The sequence below is a fragment of the Crocodylus siamensis genome, chromosome 3 (genome assembly GCF_052110815.1).
Source record: "Crocodylus siamensis isolate JL-2025a chromosome 3, ASM5211081v1, whole genome shotgun sequence".
Lineage (NCBI taxonomy): Eukaryota > Metazoa > Chordata > Crocodylia > Crocodylidae > Crocodylus > Crocodylus siamensis.
The window spans coordinates 178,306,947-178,329,366 of NC_143397.1; the positions used below are offsets into that span (position 1 = coordinate 178,306,947).

Sequence of the window (22,420 nt, forward strand, 5' to 3'; positions counted from 1 at the left end):
CGACTGTGCACTCAACATCTTTGAGCAAAGATTTGGGTCACTGTTAGATCCTGTCTTGTGTTTCTGAAATGAGACCCCAGCTGTGACGTATATTAAATGTGAACTAACTGTCCAAGCCCTAGAAATTAACCAGTTCCTAACTAGAAGGTAGTTGAAAGGGGTTAAAATTAAAAAAAAAATAAATCTGGATGTCCAATTCTGTAGCAGTTGGGAGCACAGATCAAATTTCTCACATAACACACACACAATAAGATATAAGATATAATGGCTAATTTAAAGTCCAATGAAATCATTCAGACACAATCAAAACTTAGCTAGAGAGGTCCATTTAATATCCCTTCAACCTGCTCCTAAATACTTTCCTCCTGACACAAAAAGGCAATTGTCCACACATAAGCACTCACTCCAAGCAAGTGAAGCTTCCTTCCTTGCAGCTGGAATCTAGGAAGAGGTCATTATCACTAACTGGGGGGCAGGAAAGGTGTTTTAAGAGCAAAACCTCTCCCATCTCCCGTTTCTAACCTCTCAACCTGTACAATCCCATCAGAAAATGAGAAGACGCTACAAATTGGAAGTGGTGGCATAGGAACACTGCTTACCAGCGTCTAGCCCTTTTCATTTGTATTTGCTTTACACAGCAAGGAAGTCTATGCACAGTGCTGTACCATAGCCACATGGTCTCAGAAGGCTACCTATTATATTACTAGGACATTAAAACAGCAAATATGGTAATTTTAATTAAATGCATACATCTAAAAACTCATATGATAGATACTAAACTCTTTGATCCAATCATTAGGAAGAGGGGAGGGGAAAAAAAAGAAATCTACAATGAACAAAAAATGTACCTACACTGATCTCTCCAAAGAAAATAAAATATTTGTTTCATTTAAACATATTGTGCATTTTAGGATGAATATAATCAAGAATAATCTCTTAAGTAATTCAAAGAACAATGACTGACCTTCTAATGAGCATGTGACACTGCTGCAAGTAGAAAAAACTAATTATACAAAGGATACGTAACTAGAATCTGGGTTTCAGTAAGTGCTCCTGAGTGCAATACAAATTATTTTTATGTAAGGTCCTTTATGCTAAGCATCTTAAAATGATTTACAATGGAAAAAACCCTTATCTGAGTATTAATAAAAGAAAAAATACATATATTTGCAAAGAATCCAATTAACATATATTATTTCTGAACAAAAGCTTAAATATTAAAATACTCTCAAGTATATATAAATTATATGGATGTGCATGTTTGATGTACCATAACAAACCCTATATAATTATATTCTAGGGTATTCAGGCATATTTAATGTATGAAAACTGACAGAATAAATCTGGGGTATACAATACATATACCCACAAAATGGTGAACGCCTTATCTGCATGTACACATACACGGTACACTTAGACCTTATAAACTATTAGGACTTCTGAAGAATGAAGCTTTGAAGTGGGACAAATTGTAGGTTGAAAGCAGATAGGCACAGAGGATGAAATAATAGAAAACTAGCAGCTGAAAAGGTTACACTCACTCACCATAAAGGATTTATTGCTTTGTCTGCTTGCTGATAACTGCACACATCTACAGGGATGTGTATGTCTGTGGCTATGCTGCATGTTTTTTTGTATGTATACTAAGAGATACTATAGGGAAAATCCACTGTCACTTTTGGGGTCACTTTATGCACCGACAGAGCAGTATTCCAACCATGTAACTGCTATTTTTTGCATTAAATGCAGCTTGTGATCCTATTTCATGTGCCATATAGAGGGTGTAAGCATCCACACAGCTACTAAGCATGCTAAATAGACTCTATACTAACAAGGCAGGCATGTGGTTCTGTATAATCACACCTGAGATTAAGTCCTGAAATTGTAGTGCCTAGAATCGTGGTCTCTTGCTTCCTGGCCAAGTGCTTTAACCACTCAGCTATTGTGACTGAAATACTTACGGGATTCTGTGTAATACCTGCTCAGCGTATGGGGATACAGAACAGCATGCCTGCCTGACCAACTTGCATCTTACCACACATGCTCAGTAGCTGTGCAGACAACTTAAGTAATCCATCACTGCACATGGGTGCTAACAAACTGTGCACAAGTCTTAACAGTGGCAGTTACGTGGCTGGACCCTTGCTTGAAGCATCACCACCTCCAGCAGCTTTCCTAAGCTGCCCCAGAGAACAGGGTACCTCCCTTGACACATGATTTCATGGTTCCTAAACCTATAACTAATTAAAGCAAACACACAACAACATGCTGGAGCAATTCTGATCTTCCAGAGCTCAAAACAGGATGTGTACACCTTGTTTTTTCCTTGATAGGTGGCAAGTGTATGGCTCTGAAACTGTTTGACTTCAAAATAGCATTTTTATTTTTTTATTTTTATTTTTTTAGAAAAGAAAAATTGCTGATGGGCAATGCCTGCTCTCTCTTCAGCTGTGGCTATAGACAGATGAAAATGGTTGGTTTCTCCAGGGCACGTAATATTTCTTCCTTAGCTTTATCTGGACTGAAAATCCATGCAGACCACTAGCATCTTGTTCTGGACTGGCTGTTCTGACTGTATTGAATGTTAGCCAGAGCTTAATACTTTTTTTTTTAAAACAAATACTTTGTTGTATATTAGTTAATTGCATTGACTATAATTAGAGCAGCTGGATCTGTCCTACCTGAGAGTGCAACCTTCCTTTTGTAACCAAATAAACTGGAATCTTAATTGAATGAACTGAACAGCAACCTCAGTAAAACTGAATATGCTAGGCACACACAAGAAAAAGTACAACATAACTCCATACACTACTTGCTTCCCCTCCACCCCATCTAATCCAATTAATTTTGTAACTCAACCTCGGAGGATTGATATGCACACACAACCAAGTTAACTGTGTGCGCGATTACAACTGCTTTGTGTTTTGAATGCATTTTGGACTACCTCTAAGAGGATTTACCCCAATGGTTGATTATGTTATTTGACAGAACCAACCACTAATGCTCAGTCCTACCGATCGGAAGAAGCATTTAAACAGTCTTTAGCTGGTATTGTATCAAAAATTTCTCTTCTAAGAAAATAATAAAAAGCAACCTCAAACGCAAAGCTATGAAGAGTTTGCAACATGCACACTGGCCCTGACCCTCCTGTATTCCAAAAGAGGCAGAACCCCCAAGCTGCTGAATTTAAGAGGCTTAATATGGGGGCATGGGGACATTAGGGTATAAGGCTGGAGCTACTTAAGAAAAGCCATGTTTGTACCAATAGCTGTTTTATATTAGCCAATTCATATTTCAGTTCCTTTTTGCTACCTTATTCCCATTTATTTTTTTTACTATAGATATACCTAGAGTATTGCTGCTTAATCATTTCCTACGATAAAAAAGATAAGCTGGCTTTCTGGTTAATAATAATAAAACTGAAAGTTAAACTCCAGCTGCAGATAAAGTAGTATAAAAGCCACAAGTCCTAGATAGGATAAAAGATATTTGAACAGTTTTGTAATGGAATTATGAAAACCTTACCTTTTCTGTGGTGAGGTAAAGATTCACCAAGGAACGAACATAATTTCTCCCTATGAGCATTACATGTAGTCATTCAGAAAATAAAGTTAATTTCCTAATATGAAAAAATAATCCCACTAATTTCTTTTTAATGACAATAAATATAGATGCCTAAGGGTATCTTATAACCATCAGTTATTTTTTTCATTAAGATCTTAATATAAAGTTTGTGGCAATTTTATGCAACGAAAATGCTAAATGAGAGAAAGAAGTGAAAAACCCCTAAAAGGAGGGCAAAATTAGGTATGTTGGTAGGGATTTCCACTTTGATAAAGTAAAAGCAAATAAGTTTCTCATGTACAGGGAAAGTGTCAACAGCAAATACATATTTAGATAAGAATTAAGACAATTAAGAAAAAAATTATATTAAAATATCTTTATATATTTTTTCTTCTGGTGAAGAGCAAAAAATAAAAAGATGGACAAAGTAAGAGAATAATCACCAGGCATTACAAATAAAGCCTGATTATTTGGGAACATACCAAATTCTAACAGTAATTTTTTTTTAGAAGTTAGATGCATTCTTGTACAAGAAAGTACTCCATTTTGTTTTAATTTTCTGATTATTGCCTCTAATCTAAATGTTACTGAGTATTATAATGCTAATGAGCACCATACATAAAGTCTTACAATCAAAATGACAAAAATGTGAGCTATAGGCTATTTTTAATAGCTTTTGAATAAGTGTCAAGGAAAGAAAGTTCTTAACAGAAAACAGACTCAAAATAATATTAAAAACATTTTGAGTTAGAAACTTGCAAAAAAAGATTAGCAGGCTAGATGGAGCGATAAGCCCAATACAGTATGTTCAAATCCTACAATACTGATGATTAATAGCATTCATTTGGGCAGTACTATTAACTTCAAAGAAGATCACTTACATACGTGTTCTTCAACATATGTAAGGGCTGTAGAACTGAGGCAATACGTAGAGATGTGCAAAGTAACCACTGTGACTTATTCAAGAAAAAAAGGTAATATTGAATATTTGTAATACAAGGACAACTACAATGTGTATGTTAGTGGGTCAACATTTAATCTTTGTCACAACTAAGTCAAATACCACAATGACTCTGTGTTAATCACATCAATGTCCAGAACTATATCACAAAATGAATTAGTGATGTTCACTGGTTGTAACTTGTATGTCTGGAACACAGTGGATACATGTGCTAAGTACATTAACACTTAGTCAACACCAGGTTCTAATATTTAGAGCTGACTGCAGTGATTACAAATTGAGTGCACATCATGTCAAGGGAGAGCACTATAGTGTCTGTCATTTGTCCATTAAACTTCCCCTGACTACTGCTGCAGCCTAAAGATCATGTAGTCTGTTGATAAGTACTGTCACTGGTAACTACAGAACTTGTCTGATGCCGACACTGGATTATGTATGTTTCAGGGGACAGACATATCAGAATACTCAGACTATGACAATATTTCTTCCTATGGAAATATGGATGAGATCCTCAGATGTGGTAAATCAATATAGTTCTACTGAGGTCAACAGTGCTATGCCACTGATGATTTGATTTCTTGTTCTGTATTCAGATAAACATATTAACAACACTGGAAAAAACAAACAAAAACAAAACTGATGCTGAAGCTACTGCCTGTAGGGAACTCTACACAGCTGAAAGGGAGCATCAGCTCCTTGTGCAATGCCATCTCTTTTGCGTATTTAAGTTTATATAAGATAGACTGTCTGACATTACATCTGACTGGGAGCTGATGGCCCATCCTCAGTGCCATTTTTGCTGGTTGCCTTTCCAGGCCATGGAACTTCGGGTGGAACAATGTTTCTTGTGTTGGCACTTTTGCACGCTCCTTGCGACATGTGGGTCCAGTCTGAGACCCCAAGGCAGTACCACTGGCCAGATGCCAGGGCTCTGTGGGCCAGGTCTTTGACACCTTGAAGTAAAGCATCCATGAAGATGAATGAGTAGAAGTCTCTCGGAGACAGATTGGCAAAGATGTGCCAACCTGAATTTAAAAGAATTGAAATGTTTGTTCAGATACGAGAAGGACAAAATAACTGCTACTCTGCTACGTAACAACAGGAGAAAGAATGTACATTAGTAAAACCTTCCCTTACTTGGGAAATACTTGAATTGCCTCAATCTAGAAGAAACCACCAGGAATGAAGGAACACAAAGCTGCCATGTAGATGTTGCTAGAAACCAACAATATTTTCTTGAGTAAACTGCAGTACCCATTGATTTGATGCGACTTTAGCCACACCTCTGAGCAACTACAGAAACACCTTACCATAAATGAGATTTATAAAAATAGATGGATGTTAGGGGCTTGGGGGTTAGGGATTCTAATTGGAGCCAGCAAACAGGGGCTGCAAACATGGTAAGCAGGCTAATGATTACTGGGAAGAGATGGGAATCACTGGAAGATAATCTTTGAAGACAGGCTCACTAACCTAGTGGGAAGGGCTCTGGTCACAAACAGGAAAGAAATGGCCGTGAATGTAGAAGGAGATGGCAACTTGGGCAGCAGTGAACATGAGATGATTGAGTTCAGGATAGATAGCAGCAGAGTAAGGACCGTGGACTTCAGAAAAGCAATCTCTGACTCACTTCGGGAACTTATGGGGCAGGATCTCCTGGGAAGCCCAACTGAGGGGGAGAGCAGCCCTGGAGAGCTGGCTGTACTCTAAAGAAGCTTTACTGAGAGTGCAGGAACAAAACCATCCTGATCCACAGGAAGACTAGCAAGTATGGCAGAAGACCAGTTGGCTCAGCAGGGAACTCTTCAGTAAACTAAATCACAAAAAGGAAGCTTATAGAAGTGGAAACTTGGACAAATATCTAGGGAGGTGTACAAGACCATTGCTTGAGCATGCAGGGATGAAATCAGGAAGGCCAAAGTCATAGGCGATGTGTAGGGTGGGTACGGCCACCGGTGCCCCTCCAGGATCAGGAGGCACCAGCTGCCCGTGGCCAAAGCGCAACTGGGAGTTGCAGCTAGCAAGCGATATGACAGGTAACAAGAAGGATTTCTACAAGTATGCTGGTAGCAAGAGGAGGATCAGGGAACATGCAAGTCCCTTACTAAATGGGGGAGGCAACTTTGTGCTAGACGGTGCAGAAAAGGCCAAAGTGCTCAATGGCTTTTTTTGCCTCAGTCTTCACAGGTAAGGTCAGCTTCTAGACTACTGCACTGGGCAGCACAGTTTGAGGAAGAGGTTAGCAGCCCTCAGTGCTGAAAGAACAAGTCAGGGACTACTTAGAAAAGCTAGACATATACAAATCCATGGGACCAGATGAGATACAACTGAGGGTGCTGAGCGAGTTGGCTGATAAGACTGAAGAGCTGCTGGCCATCATCTTTGAAAACTCATAGGCATCAGGAGAGGTCCCGGATGAATGGAAACATGGGATGATTTGAATTAATCACCTCTACATGGTCTGAAATGATCACCTCCACCACGAACCAGTAGGGTCCCTTCCAACCCTAATTTTTTTATTCTATTACTCTGGTTCCCCCTTCCCAAAAGCTGCACTAGTAGAAAGCTGGAATCATTTTAATTTGAGGAACTACAAGAACTGAAACCTTGTGTGGTCAATTTGGAACAAAGGGGAACCTACTTTTTTATTTTGCATAACTGGCAATTTACTTTCAAGTCTCTTAAGAAAGACTCTTTATGGAAGACTCTGCAGTAGTAAGGACTTTTTTTCTCTACCCAACTTAAACCTGCCAAGCCTGGAGGCAATCAAAACTCTTAGTGGTGATGCTGCAGGTGGCAGACCTTGAGGAAAACTGCAGGCACTCTTAAAATGCATCTTCAGGGAAGATGCTGCAAGACGCATCTTTTGAGTGTGCAATAGAAGGTTTCATTATCCAAAAGAGCTTTTCAGTAAACAATTACAAGCTGCCAAAATGATTATGCAAGACAAATGGGCCAAGGAGATGAACTAGTGTGAATTTTTTGAGTAAAGTAAGTGGAATTACCTATAACTTTGGGGTAACCCTTCTATCAGGAGTCAGAAAGATAAGTAAGGGGAGAGTCAATGCTTGCTAACAGGTGCAACAACAGGAAATCAAAGAAAATGGGGGAGCAGAGACAAAACAGAAGAAATGTTTTGGAGGGGCAAGGCCTCAGACTGCAATCTTGCAGTTGAGGTAGCCATGGTGATGGGCAGGACTGAAAGCACTAATCCACCTCCAGTTGCTACAGCTAGAATAAAAACATGCTCTATATTAGTCCGGATTGCTGGACATATAGGTGGGGCCACTTCAACCAACAGTTCACAAAAATGAACCCCCTGGACTAGCAACAGGCTGGTAGAGAATCAAGTGCCAGCCTCAATACTTAAACATTAAATTAAGCCAAGTCAAAGTGAGCCCACGGCAAGTCACCAATCAGACTATCCTGCTTAAGACCTGTGAATTTCTGAGGCCAGCATGACATTCAGATGCTTTAGACTCCCTAGCCTGAACCCTGGGTCAACTAGGAACAGCATTCAAAAGTCTAGAGGATGGCTCAAACTTATGGCTCCACACCACCTTAACTAGTATGCAACATGCTGAAGTGTTAACTGTGATAACACCATGTACCAGGAGAGAGGAGGGGAGGGGAGGGAGACTCTCCATTTCGGAAAAGGAAAAACCATGATGGCAGGATACCATTTTGGATTGAAAAAGTTTATTGGACATTCATAAATCAGCAAGAGAAGGCTAATGTGCTGACTATTATAAATCTGTGATCTTCACCCTGTTGCAGGATAAAACACACAGGCCAAAGCAGGGTTGGGAGAAAGTCATGAGCCCTCACCAATGTTGTAAACATAAGGATTAAGTGTTATATAAGTAATTAGCAGAGGCTGAAAACAGCTCAGAATACAGGTTGGGGCTGCTTCCATTTTAAAAATCAGAATGGACAAATATTCCCCAGAAACATCTCTATTATCAACAAGATGCAAATCCTGAAAATTACATGCTGCTGTCCTCAAAAATTAATCTAAGAGCTTACTATGATCTACAGACAGACTCAACATTTGGTCTGTATTCAAATACTGCCACAGTCAAATATCATATTTAAAATCTCTAGCACCAAATGGCCTAATGTTTTCCAATTGCTGTTGCATTTATTCACAGGGTTTGAGAACTAAGAGATCTGTAACTGGTAAGCAGTGTTCAAAGGCAACCATTCAGACAGCTTGTTCTTGAAAACTCCACTTTGATTCCTCATGTAAAAGGCCATAAGCGAGATGATAATAAACCTTCTTGTAGGAGTTTTTCAAGTCTACAATGACGGCTCAAACAAAAATGTCTCCTCAATAAAAAGGGAAATCATCCCCTAGAAATTTGATTTTAGATGGCATGAACACCATACCTGAATGCCATGATGAACCACATGTATCCAAGTACCCCAAGGAACCATAAATAAGAACAACAAAGAAATACAACATCATTTTGGATGACTCTTTAAATATCTACTCAGAAATAAGCAGACATTTACAGCAGGCTTTGGCAGACCTGGCTGCTAACATAAATAAACATATATAAATATATAAACATTTCAAAAGCTATGCATTATGAAAACATCTAACTTTGTTAAAATACGCTGCGCTTTCACTGAGATGCAATGGAAGCTTTGAACATCTTATTCTGCCATTGAAGACAGAGGCTTTGTTTGATTGTTCAGTGCACTGGAGTCACATTATGCATCGCCTTCTACCAAAAGCATTGCCTTCCACCTTTCTTCCTCAGTCAAATCTGACATTTTTCCAAGAACACACGAGCAAATGTTAATATTGATAAAAAAAAAAAAAAGCATGTTTTTCTGTCGTTCACTGATGACTTATGGATACAGGGTAACAGAATACCCTTCCCCCAACTTGATTTTAATAGAAGAGTGGCAGTTTTGTTCTGTGAAAGCCTTATTCTGAAAATAGACTAGTAATGTAATTTCAAATGCTTTTCTGGAAATGCTGGAAAAATGGGAGCTGGCAGAATAAGGCTTTCTGCTATGATTTGTGACAAAGGTACAATCATTCAAAAAATGCTGTCAATGACTAATGTCTGCTGCTTATAACGTTTTGTACACAACTCTGTATCTTACTTCTCTAAGCTAAATGTCTGGGGAAACATGATTGCTACTTGTAGGGAACTTTTTGGAACATTTCAAGTACTCAGCATTTCCTAAATTTCACATTACACTGCATAAAAAGAATTAAGAATGCTTACTACCCAGTTAAGTACAGATGGGACTTTAGATTTTACATGGTAAAATATCTCACAAGGAAAAAAAAAAAAGACATAAAAATCCCAGGCTCTGAACATATGTTGAGCTTAAGAATCTGATCCCATATTACAGCCTCCAACTCAGTGGATTATTTTATCTGAGCCACATGAGGAATTACCTAGGGGCCTAGTTCTTGACTATAATACTAAGACCGTATTTCCTGAGATATCCAAGAGGTCATGGTCAAAATCCTTCAATTTTTATTAAACCTCCCCCCCACCAAACCCACAAAAAGCCACAATGTGGCCTTGTTTTCATGCATCTTTCTTGACTCAACGAAAGAGAAGGGGAGGGAAGGCAGGTTTACCAAAATAGCTGCTTTCTAGCCTTGCAAGTAGGATGTTTGGCACTTACACACAGGTAGCACATTCCCTCTCTGCTATGGAGGTGTATGCATGCACATATAGACTGAACACGAGCAATAGGCTATCCTCTAGCTGGGTAGATAAATGACTAGGTATGTGTACCCACTGGAGACTTGTACGTGCATCTAAGTAACAAAAACACAGCTTGCCAGAAATCTACAACTAATGACAGAAGGCAAAAGAGGAGGAGGAGGAAGAGGGCCCTTTAGTTTTAGCCACAAAAGTTGAGCAGTTAGGGGCTTTACTCAGGAAGTGAGAGACTTGAACTCTAGGCCCTCCCATCATCCAGGGGGAGACTGAATCTGATCCTCGCTGACTTCCTAGGACAGTACTCTAATCACCAGGACACAGATGAGGCATTAGCCAATGTCTTCTCCAGTGTGCTCTTCTTCAAACTGGGAAGAAGAGAACAAGCTAAAGTATGTTCAGCTCAACGAGATGGATGCTGACATGGAAAAGAGCAGGTCAACCTTTGTTCCCAACAGGGCCTTTCCACTGCACTGCTCTCCATCCATTCTATGCAATAGCTATTAATTACAAGAGCCAGTGACTCAGCTTTAATGGAGTGGTAGAGAGGGAATTAAATAATACCTACCTAATCTATGGCACGGTAGTTAAGAGTGCTGTCCTAGAAGTCAGAAATATTCAGGTTCAAACTCCCTCTGCATAACAAGGGCCCAGAACTCAAGTCTGGGTAAGACCCCTAACCACTCAGCTATTGGGGATAAAACAAAGGCCCACCTCTTCCTTCCTCACTATCTCTCTCTCTCTCTCTCTATATATATATATATATTTTTTAAGACTTACACTCAGGTACATGCATTTTTAAGACTTACACTCAGGTACATGCACAAATGCTTGGCCAGCATGTAGCCTACTGAACACACTTAGTCTACGTACAAATGCTTATATGTCCACAGTGCAGAATCAAGGTAAAAAACACCCAGGTATGTGGCTAAAAATGCTAATTTATGCCCCACTACAAGTGCACAGACAGCTGGGATTAGATCTAATGTGCAATCAACACAATCATGCCTCCTGCCATGCCACTCATCTATGGCAGGAGATGTGATTGTGGGATCGTACGTTAGATCCACTTGTACCTTACTGCCAGCGTAGGGGGAGCCTGATCATGCACTTCCCCTGCACTGGCAAAAAACATGCTCTCATGAAGGGCGCTGCAAGGTTGTGACAAAGTCCCACACCTGATGGGGCTCTTGCTCCCAGTAGCACCATATGTGCAGCCTGGACTAAGAATCCCTATACCTGAGGTGGCTCTTGGTCTCAGCTGTGCCATATGCAAGGCACAGCTGGGACCACGAATCCCTGTCAGCTGTGGGACTCAGCCCCCACAGCCATGGAGTGCTGCTGTGGTCTCCCACCTGTAGGGTGAGTGGAGCGCCCCATGGCTAAGAGATTGCAACAGCTGTGATCTCCCAGCCACTGCCTGGAGTGCTCCCTACACCTCTGTGACTGGGCAACTGCACTGGCTGAAATCTCCCAGCTGCAGGACTGCCTACATGTGCAAATTAAACCAAGGTAGAAACTGGCTATAAGCTTAATACACATTTTTCAAGCAATAACTTTATAGCTGATTGGAACCTTTTAAAGTGGAATAGTTAATTTGCACATGTGGCCAGTCTAAATTTACTGTGCAACTAATAAAGAAATTGCACAATAAATATAGCATGTAGAAGGAAACAGAATTCTGTCCTAAATATGGTTACGCTGCACTGCCAAATCAAGCTACAAAGGGACATGTGAATACAAGTGTAGTTCTTAATATGTCCCATAATAAGTCTGACCATAGGAAACACCCAAGACTGCAGACTACTTATCTTGAGAAACTGCTCAAAAATGTCTGAACAATGACGGGAATGACACCAAGGGACAAAGAGGGTGTTTGGGAAGAGAGCTCCAGGATGCAGGAAAACTTGCTGAGGTGAGCACAAGGGAGAAGATATACATAACTACTAATCTGAATCACTAAGCTGAGTCACTGGTGGACAAGAGTGGGGTGCGTAGAGAACTTTTCTTTTCCTGAAGGCTTTTTAGAAGAAAACCAAATTGGCACTCTTCACTGTTCATTTTGAAACTATTGCTATTACTTCAAAATATAATAATAATTTTCACAAACTCTACTGCTTTTACTCAGTGATTGAGAAGTACTTTACTATCGTTACATTTTACAAACTTCGGTTGAAGAAGCAGTGCATCTTACCGGGTTCAGAAGGATCAATCATCTCCTCATGTGTGGTCTTTTTATCACAAAGTAGTGGTAAAAAGTCTACTTGAAAACTTCATGAAACTTCCCCCTCAGAATTTCTTCATGCACCTTCCCTGAAAGGTAGTTTCTAACTTCATGTTGCACGGAAAAGTGTTGCCCAGAAATCTTACAACACTCTAATTTCTGTGGTTACAATAAGCTGTAGTCACAAGGGGTTCCAGGAATATACTAGGGGAAAAGCTAGATCTTACTTCCTTACCAAGTTCTCTTTCCCTTGCTCTGTACCATACCAACTCATTAGCTTTTGGGGTGGGGACTAGAGGAAATAATTCCACTATGGCTGTGTGAAATTTCGGTAGTTTTGTTTCGGAGGTGTTTTGTCCCGTTTTGGCGCCCAAATCCTAAACATCTGCAAAATGAAACGAAACCATCCGAAACGTTTCGGACGTTTCATAGCGGGGCTTGCAGGGAAACAGAAACTAAGAAGAGGGAGGGGGAAGAGGGGTGCAAGGACTGTTCTGAAGTTGGCCAGCGACTGCGTGGGGCACCCTACCAAGCTATGCTGCATCTGTGCCATGGGGCAGCTGCCACATGAGTGCCAACCAGGGGGCAATCCCCACTACCCCCCCACCGCCCCACGCTGCATTGGGGGGGATGGAGGGGTCTGCCACAAGCACCCAGAGGCCTCAAATCGCTGCTGCTGCAGCTCATGAATGCGGGGCTTTTTTTCCTCTTCTTGAGTGCCAGGACTAGGCTGGGGCCAACCGGGTGCAGGATGGGGCCAGGCAGGGCAGCCATTGGGGCTTCTTCCACAGCTCCCCCTGGCTAGGAAGAGGCAGGCACAGCCAAAGGAAGCACGGGAGAACCTGCAGCCACCCGGCTGTGCCTGCGTCTCTCAACCAATCTGAAGCAACAAAATGGCGTCAAAACTCCGTGACAGATTTGGCTGAATCGAAACAGAGCAGTGATTCAAAACACCAAAATGAAATGGCCAAATCCAAAACTGAAACAAGACATAGCCATTTCTCATGGCCCTAAATTCTATACATATTAAAGCAAATTAAGAGTGCTAATCATTAGAACAGGTGACATGGTAACTGTCCATGTGCCTGCCCTTATTCCATGGTAAGTGAAAGCTTAACTGGGGCAGTTTACCTCTAAATTAAATTGTCCCAATTTAGCTTCATTTACCCAAAGGTGCACAAACAGCTACTGCACACCAGCTCTTCTAGGGTAAGTCACTAGCCCCCATCACCTCCTCTAGTTTGATCCTACCCAAGTTAAGGAGGAAGGGAAGATAATGCCAGCCAAAATGCATCCAGCCCCTGCTAAGCTAATAGTGATGTTTCCAGAGGAAGAGGCATGCAGTGCCAACTTGAGGACATATCAAAAGGTAACATTTCTTTTGGGGATTTGTCTACATACATAGCCTCCTTGAAATTTAAAGGGTTTTTAGTCTCAAATTCCAGAACTGGCCAATCTCTATTTACATAGCACTTTTATTCAGAGGAAGCCCAAAGAGATTTACAGACTTTATACATAGGAAGCACTTGCTCCTCACTAAAATACAGCCTCATTCAAAGTGGAAGGCATTAACCATTCTCTCTCAGCAGCTCTACACAACAGTATTTTAGAGAGGTAGTGAAGAATAATTTTCAAAAATTGAAAGAGGATTTACATTTTCTTGTAAACGCAATTATCCTCAAGTTGGAATTTGGCCAGGATGCTATGGGAACTATAATGCCTATAAGTGGTCAAGACACTGGTTTATTATTTCATCCCAAAAGGCTGGAATTTGACATCTCTAAACTGAAGAGAGCTCACTAGAAAGCAGTATCCATTTTCAGGTTTCTCAGTATGTGCACTATTTGTTGCAAGAGCAAGAATGCAAGAACACAGCCATGCTATATAATCAGGAAATGGAAAAGATGGTTTACTACTCTGTCAGGTTTTCACCTACATTTTGGAAGCACCACACATTTCTCACCTGGTCTTCTTCTCCACCGCCTTCTTCATCGTATTTCAGAATATTGTCCCTTACATCATCTTCTGGATCAATCAAGAGCTGTTTGGCCTGACGTTCCTTATCACGGCGTTTCATCCATACAACAAACATCAAAACGAGAACTAGATGCAAAAAAGGAAGGGAAAAAAATTAAGAAACATTACTACTCTCTCCCTGGTAGAAGAGATTTATAAACAGCTTTAAAAGCAGATAAAATTAGCATCTTGAACATTAAGACAAAATTATGTTTTGAAGGAGGATTTCATGGAAGAAGTTTAACAGAATTATAAAACACCTCAAATGGGATCCCTTAGATTTTCTTCCATCTCATGTAGCATTTATCCAAAATCTGAGGCACAGATAATGGCCTGATTTCAAGATGCCTTCTTCAGGCAGTGCACCCAAAGAAAATGGGAGAAATGCAGCTTTAATCTAGAGACTGTTCTAACTTGAGGTGTCTTTGAATGTATCTATTGGGTCCATCTGCCAAATCAGGGAAGTTAGAGTACTATCATCATTCTTCTTCTCTTTAGCAGGCCTCCTGCAAGAACACTCCTTCTCAGGCCAGTTAGAGACTAGCTGTGTGTGATCTAGGAAACTCATTGAACCAGGGGCATTTCCTGGGATTTGTGTAAGCCAACTTCATGGTTTTTTTAGGCAGGTTGTGGCAGTATGCAGAGTTGCGATACTCAAAGTATATTATCATGCTAAGAAACTGTCAAAAGAATGTGTCAGGTTACCATGTTAAGTGTTCAAAATTTAGGACATTTAAGGGAAGATGGGAAGATTTACTTTCCTAATCTTTAGAAAGGTATTGTGTGGTTTTGTTTTCCTATGCTGAGAAATGTTTTTGATATAAAGAAAACTAGCGAACTGCCCATCAAGAATGATGGTGGGGATAGAAGGGGGGGCCAAGCCAGTGCGCGCTGCCACCACCTGTGCTGCCATTGCCACCTCCAAGGAGCAGGGCTGGGGGGGCAGGGGGGGACGCCAATGTCCCCTCTCCTCTGTCCCCTCCATCATAGCAGTGCTCCACTGTCCCACTCCACCATCACCCCATGCTGCTGCCACCTCCAAGGAGCAGGGCTGGGGGTGGAGAGTGAGGCCAGGAGTGCTGGCTTTGCCCCACCACTCCATCACCTCTGTCATGGCAGCACTCTGTCCCCGCCATCATTCTCCCCAACACCCCCATTCTACGTCCAGCCCCGCGTCAACTTCTCCCCACCACTCTGTTCCCTCTGTCCCCGCCATCATGCTTGATAGGCAATTTGCACCACACGCAGCACTGGCTGTAGCCACACTCCGCAAGAGCGTTACGGACAGACAGACAGATGGACTAAGCCCTTTATTGATAGTGTGGGTGCATGTGTACACACATACACCCACAGTATATATGCACAAACAAACACACACACACAGAATTGACTATATCAGAAATTGGCTTTTTTTGCCTGATGCGGACGATAATGTGGCCAATAAATGCCCTGTACACGCACAGCCCGGCAGCTTGGAGAGCTGCATCCATCTTGTAAGTATGTTGTAGTGGAGGGGAAGGAAAGAAATGGGGGTGGGGGGCAGATCAAGACCCCTGTGGTGAGGGAACTGGGCCAGATCTGTGGAGGGTGGGGCTGGACTCAATGTAAGATGAGGCTTCTCCACCACCCCCCCACTCCAAATCAATGGGTGGGGGAGCCCCTCATCTTACTCTGACAAAACAGGCAATGGGGGGGGGGATTGGCAGGTGCTGCAACTCTGACTCTGGCCCTAAGCTCAGGTTGGGGCCAGAATCAGACCCCAGAAGTCTCCTCCCCTCCTACACCTGTCTTCCTCAGATTCTGGTCACCCCCTCCCCCTTACTGTCATGTGCAGCTTAGCTGTAGCTGGCACTCAATTCCCTCCCAGGTATGGAGTACACAGAAGTTCTGTCCCCTACCTAGCCAATCCATCAGCAATGCCGACACTAGTGCATGGCTGACGGGCTGCGCTTCCATGTGCAGTAGTCTGGGAAGGAACAGAGCCCAAGCAGAGTCTGACAGTAAGGTGGAGAAGGAGAGGGGAAGAAGCAGACTGGGGAGCAGGGGTAAGGGGCAGAGATTGTAGGGAGTGGGAGGGGAAGAGTAAAGGCTGTGGGGAGCTGGGGTAGGGTAGGAAGGCTGCAAAGGGACAAAGTGGGTGGGAAGGCAAAGGGCAATGGGGCCACTTGACCCCTTCCCCCACCCAGTCACTGTTTTCCCTGTTGCAGAAGGGGAGGGGGGATAGAGATGGCCACATGAATTTAACACAACCTTGTGACAATTAGATACTATACCCAGAGAATTAGAACACATTTATAAATTTTCCATATATAGAGTCAATTATTGTGTGCATGTGGGGGGGGGGTCATCTTATATTCAGGGTCAACTAGATTCAAGTAAATAGAGTAGATGAAATGTACATTATGCTTTTTATCTGTAAAATCACCAAGTATTTCCATAAAAGGTGAGGAGACTGAAAAACACAATTTCCCAAGGTCACAAAATAGATGAACTGGGAACACAACCAGGGTTTTCTGATTCCTAATCATGTTTCTTATCTGCCAAACCTCACTACCCCCTTGTGTTATTTTTGGACCTTAATAATTCATTGTAGTATGAATTTTAGATTGCTTAACAGGTTCTTAATTTCAGTTGGTTCTAGCAATGTTAACAGATGATTCTTTTACCCCCAGAAAAAGTTGCTTTGAATTCAGAAATGCTGAAACCACCTCAGATATGCAATGACCTGTACATCAATCATTTTTTCAAGAAATGAAGGTCGTAAACCTGTCCCTAAGCTAGATCTGCCACATAAGATGTGTATTTCAGGGAAGAAAGATTTAGAGTTTTGCAAGTGATCAGATGATTTATCAGGAATGTCTCCCATAGTAAAACTGAGTTCTAGAATAATGTGTCATTTACTTTTACATATATAGTGCTATAAGTGGCTGGTATCACACATGCCCTGAGGACTCCCAGGCTTTGCTTACGATCTAGCAGTCTGATCCATGGTACAACAGTCCACCTGAATGGATCAGACTATGTGATTGTGACCTATGCTTAGACAGTTGTTTAATCAAAAGAAAAAGGGATGCACTGAGAAAAAGGACAGATATGTTTATAGTTTTAAGATTGTATGGGTAACTCAAATTTCTTCTCATTTAAAATCTTGATCTCTATCAAATCATTATGCTATTTTAAGTTGTTAAAAAAAATCAATGGCAAAAAAGTCAATTCAACAGGTCACAAGTAACTGGATTCTTGGTCTAATGGGTGTTTCAAGCTGTAACCAAAAGCCTCTTGATGGAAAGAAATTCCAGTTCATCTGACATTATTTGACAGAAAGGTTAAATGATTTGGTAATTTTGACAGTAATTGATTAAATTACTGGCTAACTTTTAAAAAATGCCTTGTGTATCATCATTAAATGTTGTGTCAGTTCCATATACAGATGAAGACTTTACCAAGCATGAAAAGTTTATTTTTTTATGACTCCTTTCCATCAGCCCGAATGTTCAAAATTGATGCACAGAATGCTCTTCAACAGGTTAATCTCTTTCTTGCAATCAGAAATCAGTTAACCACAGTATGTAGGAGAGTTATAGTGTCTAATTTACTACATGGGACAGACACTTAGTCGTGATGTTTAGTCATCTTCCTTATCAAATGTATTGGACAAAAAAAATAAAATATAATTTATGGCTTCAGGCAGCACTGAGAAAAACATACACCTGTGTTTTTGCATGACTGGCTGCTTGTCAGAGCTTGCATAGACAACTGTAAAGTACTACTTTCCCAAATCATGAAACACTACTTATTTCTGCTGTGTTTGAGATTATCATATCAGCAACATCTCCGTTGAGACACTGATTCTCTGTAAAGTAGGGGTAGAAGCAAACCCCAGCTGCATCCTGGAATAAGACTGGATCACTGACAGCCCTGGCTCCTTCTCTTGCCCATTCATTTTTGGGCAACCTGAACCCATACATATGTGCAGAAGGAGCAGAACCTGCACTCCTTTGGGCTCTGTGCAGCATGCATAGGAACACCCGCTTCTTATACTCTAATCCCTAAAATTTAGGGCCAGTTGCAGCCTGGCTCACAAACTTCTGACACTATTAGTAATTATTTTAGGAAGCCCTAGGAAATCTTAGCACCAAATCTAATAACTTCTCTGGCTAGTGAGCCTTCAGCCCTTCTGGTCCTGATCACAACAGAAAACCAACACTTGGAGGCTCTTACTACACACACTGAAATCTTATACAAAAAAGATTCACATTCCCTTTTAAGTTACTCTTGTGCAATACTAGAAGAAGTAGAGAACAAGTTTTTAAGAAACATAAGTACTTACTGAGCAAGATGATGATACAAAGCAGAATTGCAATGATGGCACCTGTGCCAAGCCCTGCACCAACAATCCGATCTATATCAGTACAGTCTCCATTTATGTCGCATTGGCAAAATTTCACCTTCAGAACAGAAGTGCTGGATGCATGAGGATTTCCAGAATCTGTGATTATTACTGGGACATCGTAGATACCAGCCTCAAGGAATCGGAGCCTTAAAGAAAGTTGGGCATGATCACCTGAATGAGAAAATAAAGTGTGCATAAAAAATATGATGTATTGCTGATATGGATTTCAAATAAGAATCAAAAACTTACAGCATTTGAACTCTTTGTTAACCTTTTACTACTGAATGTGCTGCATGTCATACAAGATCAAACTCTTTTATCACTATAAACTTTTTTAGTTTCTAAAACCTTTCATTCTCAGGGGAGCCCATAGTACTGCCATTTGGTAAAATTTTATTGACATTAACTTAAAAATTCAAGCTTCTAGGCAAATAATCCTCAAACAAAATGAAACAACGCACAATGTGCGAAGAGTAGTTTCTTTAAAATGATCAAATTTTGTAATGTAAATTATTTTACCACTGATACGAATGATGGTCCAATTCCTCTTAATACTAGCTGGCGAATCTGGTAGCTCAAAGGCAAACGGCCCTGCATTTGGATCGATGTCAGGGTCTGTTGCTGTGATGTTAATTGCATTGGGTTGTGGTGTTTCACAGGTGGTAGCTTCTTTAGGATTCACTTGGGGTGCATTATCATTAATGTCAAGCAAGTATATTTGAAGTGTGCCAGTCCCACTCATAGGAGGAATTCCTTAAAAGAAAGACAGACAGACTTGAGCCTGCTTCTTATTACACACAGTTACAATATTTCAGACAAACTGGTTCCACTGCCACAGGCTAAAGAAATATACAAATCTACTTTGGGATTTTGGCATTACGATCCAATCTCACATTAGGATAGGATCATGAAAATATTTAAATGTTTAACTCTTCCACTTCATAAAAGCAAGTGAGCATGAAATTCACACATCAGAGCCTCAGTTTCCAAATACAGGAACAAAGAAATTGCCAGATTGGTTCTCAGTAGTAGTTTTTCTACACCAGCAAGCTATCTGCAACAGTAGAGATCAGCAGATGCTTCAGAGGAGGTGGACACGTGTATATTTGGGACCCTTTCAAAGGGAAATGAAGCAAAACCACTCCAACTCTAACACTGTTAAAGTTGGAACAGTTTTGCTATGTCTGAATCATTCTGAGCTTGTTCACACATAATAATCAGAACATAAACAGCTGAGGCCTTCTTGAAAGGGTTCCAAGTGAACGTGTCCACACCCAGAGAAAGATGCAAATAACAGTGTAGTGGGCCGATGTGGTATAATCCACCCCCCAGAGAAGTCTCTTCCCAACTCTGAACAGGTAGACTCACTTTAGCCAAAAGGCTTTAGAGCCCTTCCAAAAACCCATTATTTTTGTACTGATTATTGTAAATCTGGATACTATTGTTATCTGTACAGGGTATCCAACTGTTTTTTAAACGTTATTAAATGTTGTCCTTGGAGATAATTTACAGCAGCTGATTTTAACTTGCTTCTTTCCCTTGTTCATATGTTCTGAAGCAAAAATGCAAGTGTCTGACCTACCTTTGCTATCACATAGCATTTTGATGTGTTATGTTTCTGCTTATTCTCCTGTTGCAGGTAAACAATCCAACTTTTTTTTTTCAGGTCATATGAGCACATTTACAGAGTATAAAATATTATACTCTGGGTACTTTTTTTTCCTGAGGTGATGTGACACGTAAATAAAACAGTATTCCAGGTGAGGGTAACCATCAATTAATACACTTATATTTTCATTCTTTTTCCTATATCCCATTCCTTAGGCATCCTAAACATCTCTTTGCTTTTTTTATTTCAACTGTGAGCAAAGATTTTCAGTGAGAAATCTACAACTATGTCCAAATCCCTTCCCTGAGGTGGTACAGTTATATTAGAACTTCAGATAGGGCATTTTCCCCCTGCTGCATATTATTCTGCATTGATTAAACAGTGAATTTCATCTGCCATCCAGCTGGACATTTACCAAGCTTGAATTAGGCCTCCTGAGGTTCTTCAGATTTCTGTGCAGTTGAGTCACCTAAGTAACGTTGTGTCATCTGCAGAATTTGCTACCTTCCCGCCTATCGGCTTTCTACATAGCTAAAAAAATGCATCAACTTTAGTTTTACCACAGAATCCTGTTGTATCCATTTATTGGTTTTCACTGTGACAAAACATTGATAGTTATTCCTTCATTGCTCTTTCTTAGTACAATATTATGCCATTTAAATGTACAAAGGAAAACCTTTTGCAAATATCTACATGTGAACACCCACCATTGTCAGATGCAAGGAAAGTAGCATTATACATGTTGTTTTGCACGTATAGTGACTCTCTGTCCAAAACAGCAGTTGTAGTTATCTGTCCATTAACTGGGTCTATTTTTAGCCAGTTTGCAGGATCTGAAAGTTTGGAGTACCTGCAGAGTTGACCATAAGATTTTTTATTCATCTTATAACATGCTTTAAAAAATGAAACAGAACAATATCTTGTAAATAGTTTAATTCTGAAGATCCCTGTGTTTGATACCATTTCTATACTTTAAAAGATTCAGTTTATTAAGTTATATCCAAAAATCTAGGTATGCAGGTACTGTTTTAATGTTGATACTGTTTTTCAAAAGCTTCACCATTTAATTTGTCATATACCTCAATTCTATGAAAGTTGTACATCACTGACTGAGAAGTGAATATACCTTCCATAGATTACTATGATACATATTTTTCTTAAGTTATTTCTGACTTATTATTACAGGGGTACAGAGGTTGTAACTCTCTTATGATTGAAATATTTCAAGATATTCCCATAGTTTGCTTCTAGCACAAAGGCTGTTTCTAGTCTCTTAATTTCTATGTGTATACATGCAGAGAGGGAGTACAGACCAACTATTCTACTGGTTCTATTATTCTACCTATTCTACCTACTCAGCACCACCTGATGTCAAATGACTGCTATTTTATGGAGGCTAGAAGCATTGTCAACTTACTGTACTATACTTCTCTGATCCTGGTTTGTAAGAACAGTATCCTTTCAAAACGATCTTTCGTTACAAAAAGCACCTTGCTATTGTATTAATAATTAGTCTAAAACTTCAAACCATCTTTGCTAATGTGATTTTAAATAATAATCATTAAAGCCCTAAAAAAACCCACAGTGACTCTCAGCCAAAAGCAGGATTTGAGCAATAACTAATACATAAAAATAAAAGTAAAAAACCCCCTCTTTTTGCAAGGAAAGCATGAATGAAATGAGTTTTTCGCTACAAGTTTTGGAAATGGTGATAATAAATCTTGTTCTAAGGCAGGGCAGACATACAGCTGGGCCACCACTACTAGAATATATCATATATTCAGCAAGTTTTAGGAATTTAAATATAACCTTAAGCAACCAAACTGTATTCTCTATGACTATCCATACTCTTGAACATTATGCATACACTTATATTATCTTGATGACCTGGACCCAATAAACAGAAGATGATGCTACAAGCCTCTGTATGGATTTGTATGGTGTATATGACTTCCTGGCT

At 40.4% G+C, this 22,420-nt stretch overlaps 1 protein-coding gene across 1 annotated transcript in view; it reads right to left on the reverse strand.

Annotated features, from left to right (window-relative positions):
* CDH2 (cadherin 2) overlaps positions 1-22,420 on the reverse strand; it is a 190,546-nt gene that overhangs the window by 26,258 nt on the left and 141,868 nt on the right. The window contains exons 11-14 of the mRNA XM_090039866.1: positions 21,168-21,310; positions 19,371-19,604; positions 18,789-19,022; positions 14,406-14,545 (exon numbers count right to left, since the gene is read on the reverse strand). Of these exons, the coding sequence (XP_089895992.1) occupies positions 14,406-14,545; positions 18,789-19,022; positions 19,371-19,604; positions 21,168-21,310 (751 nt within the window). The remainder of the gene's footprint in view (positions 1-14,405; positions 14,546-18,788; positions 19,023-19,370; positions 19,605-21,167; positions 21,311-22,420) is intronic.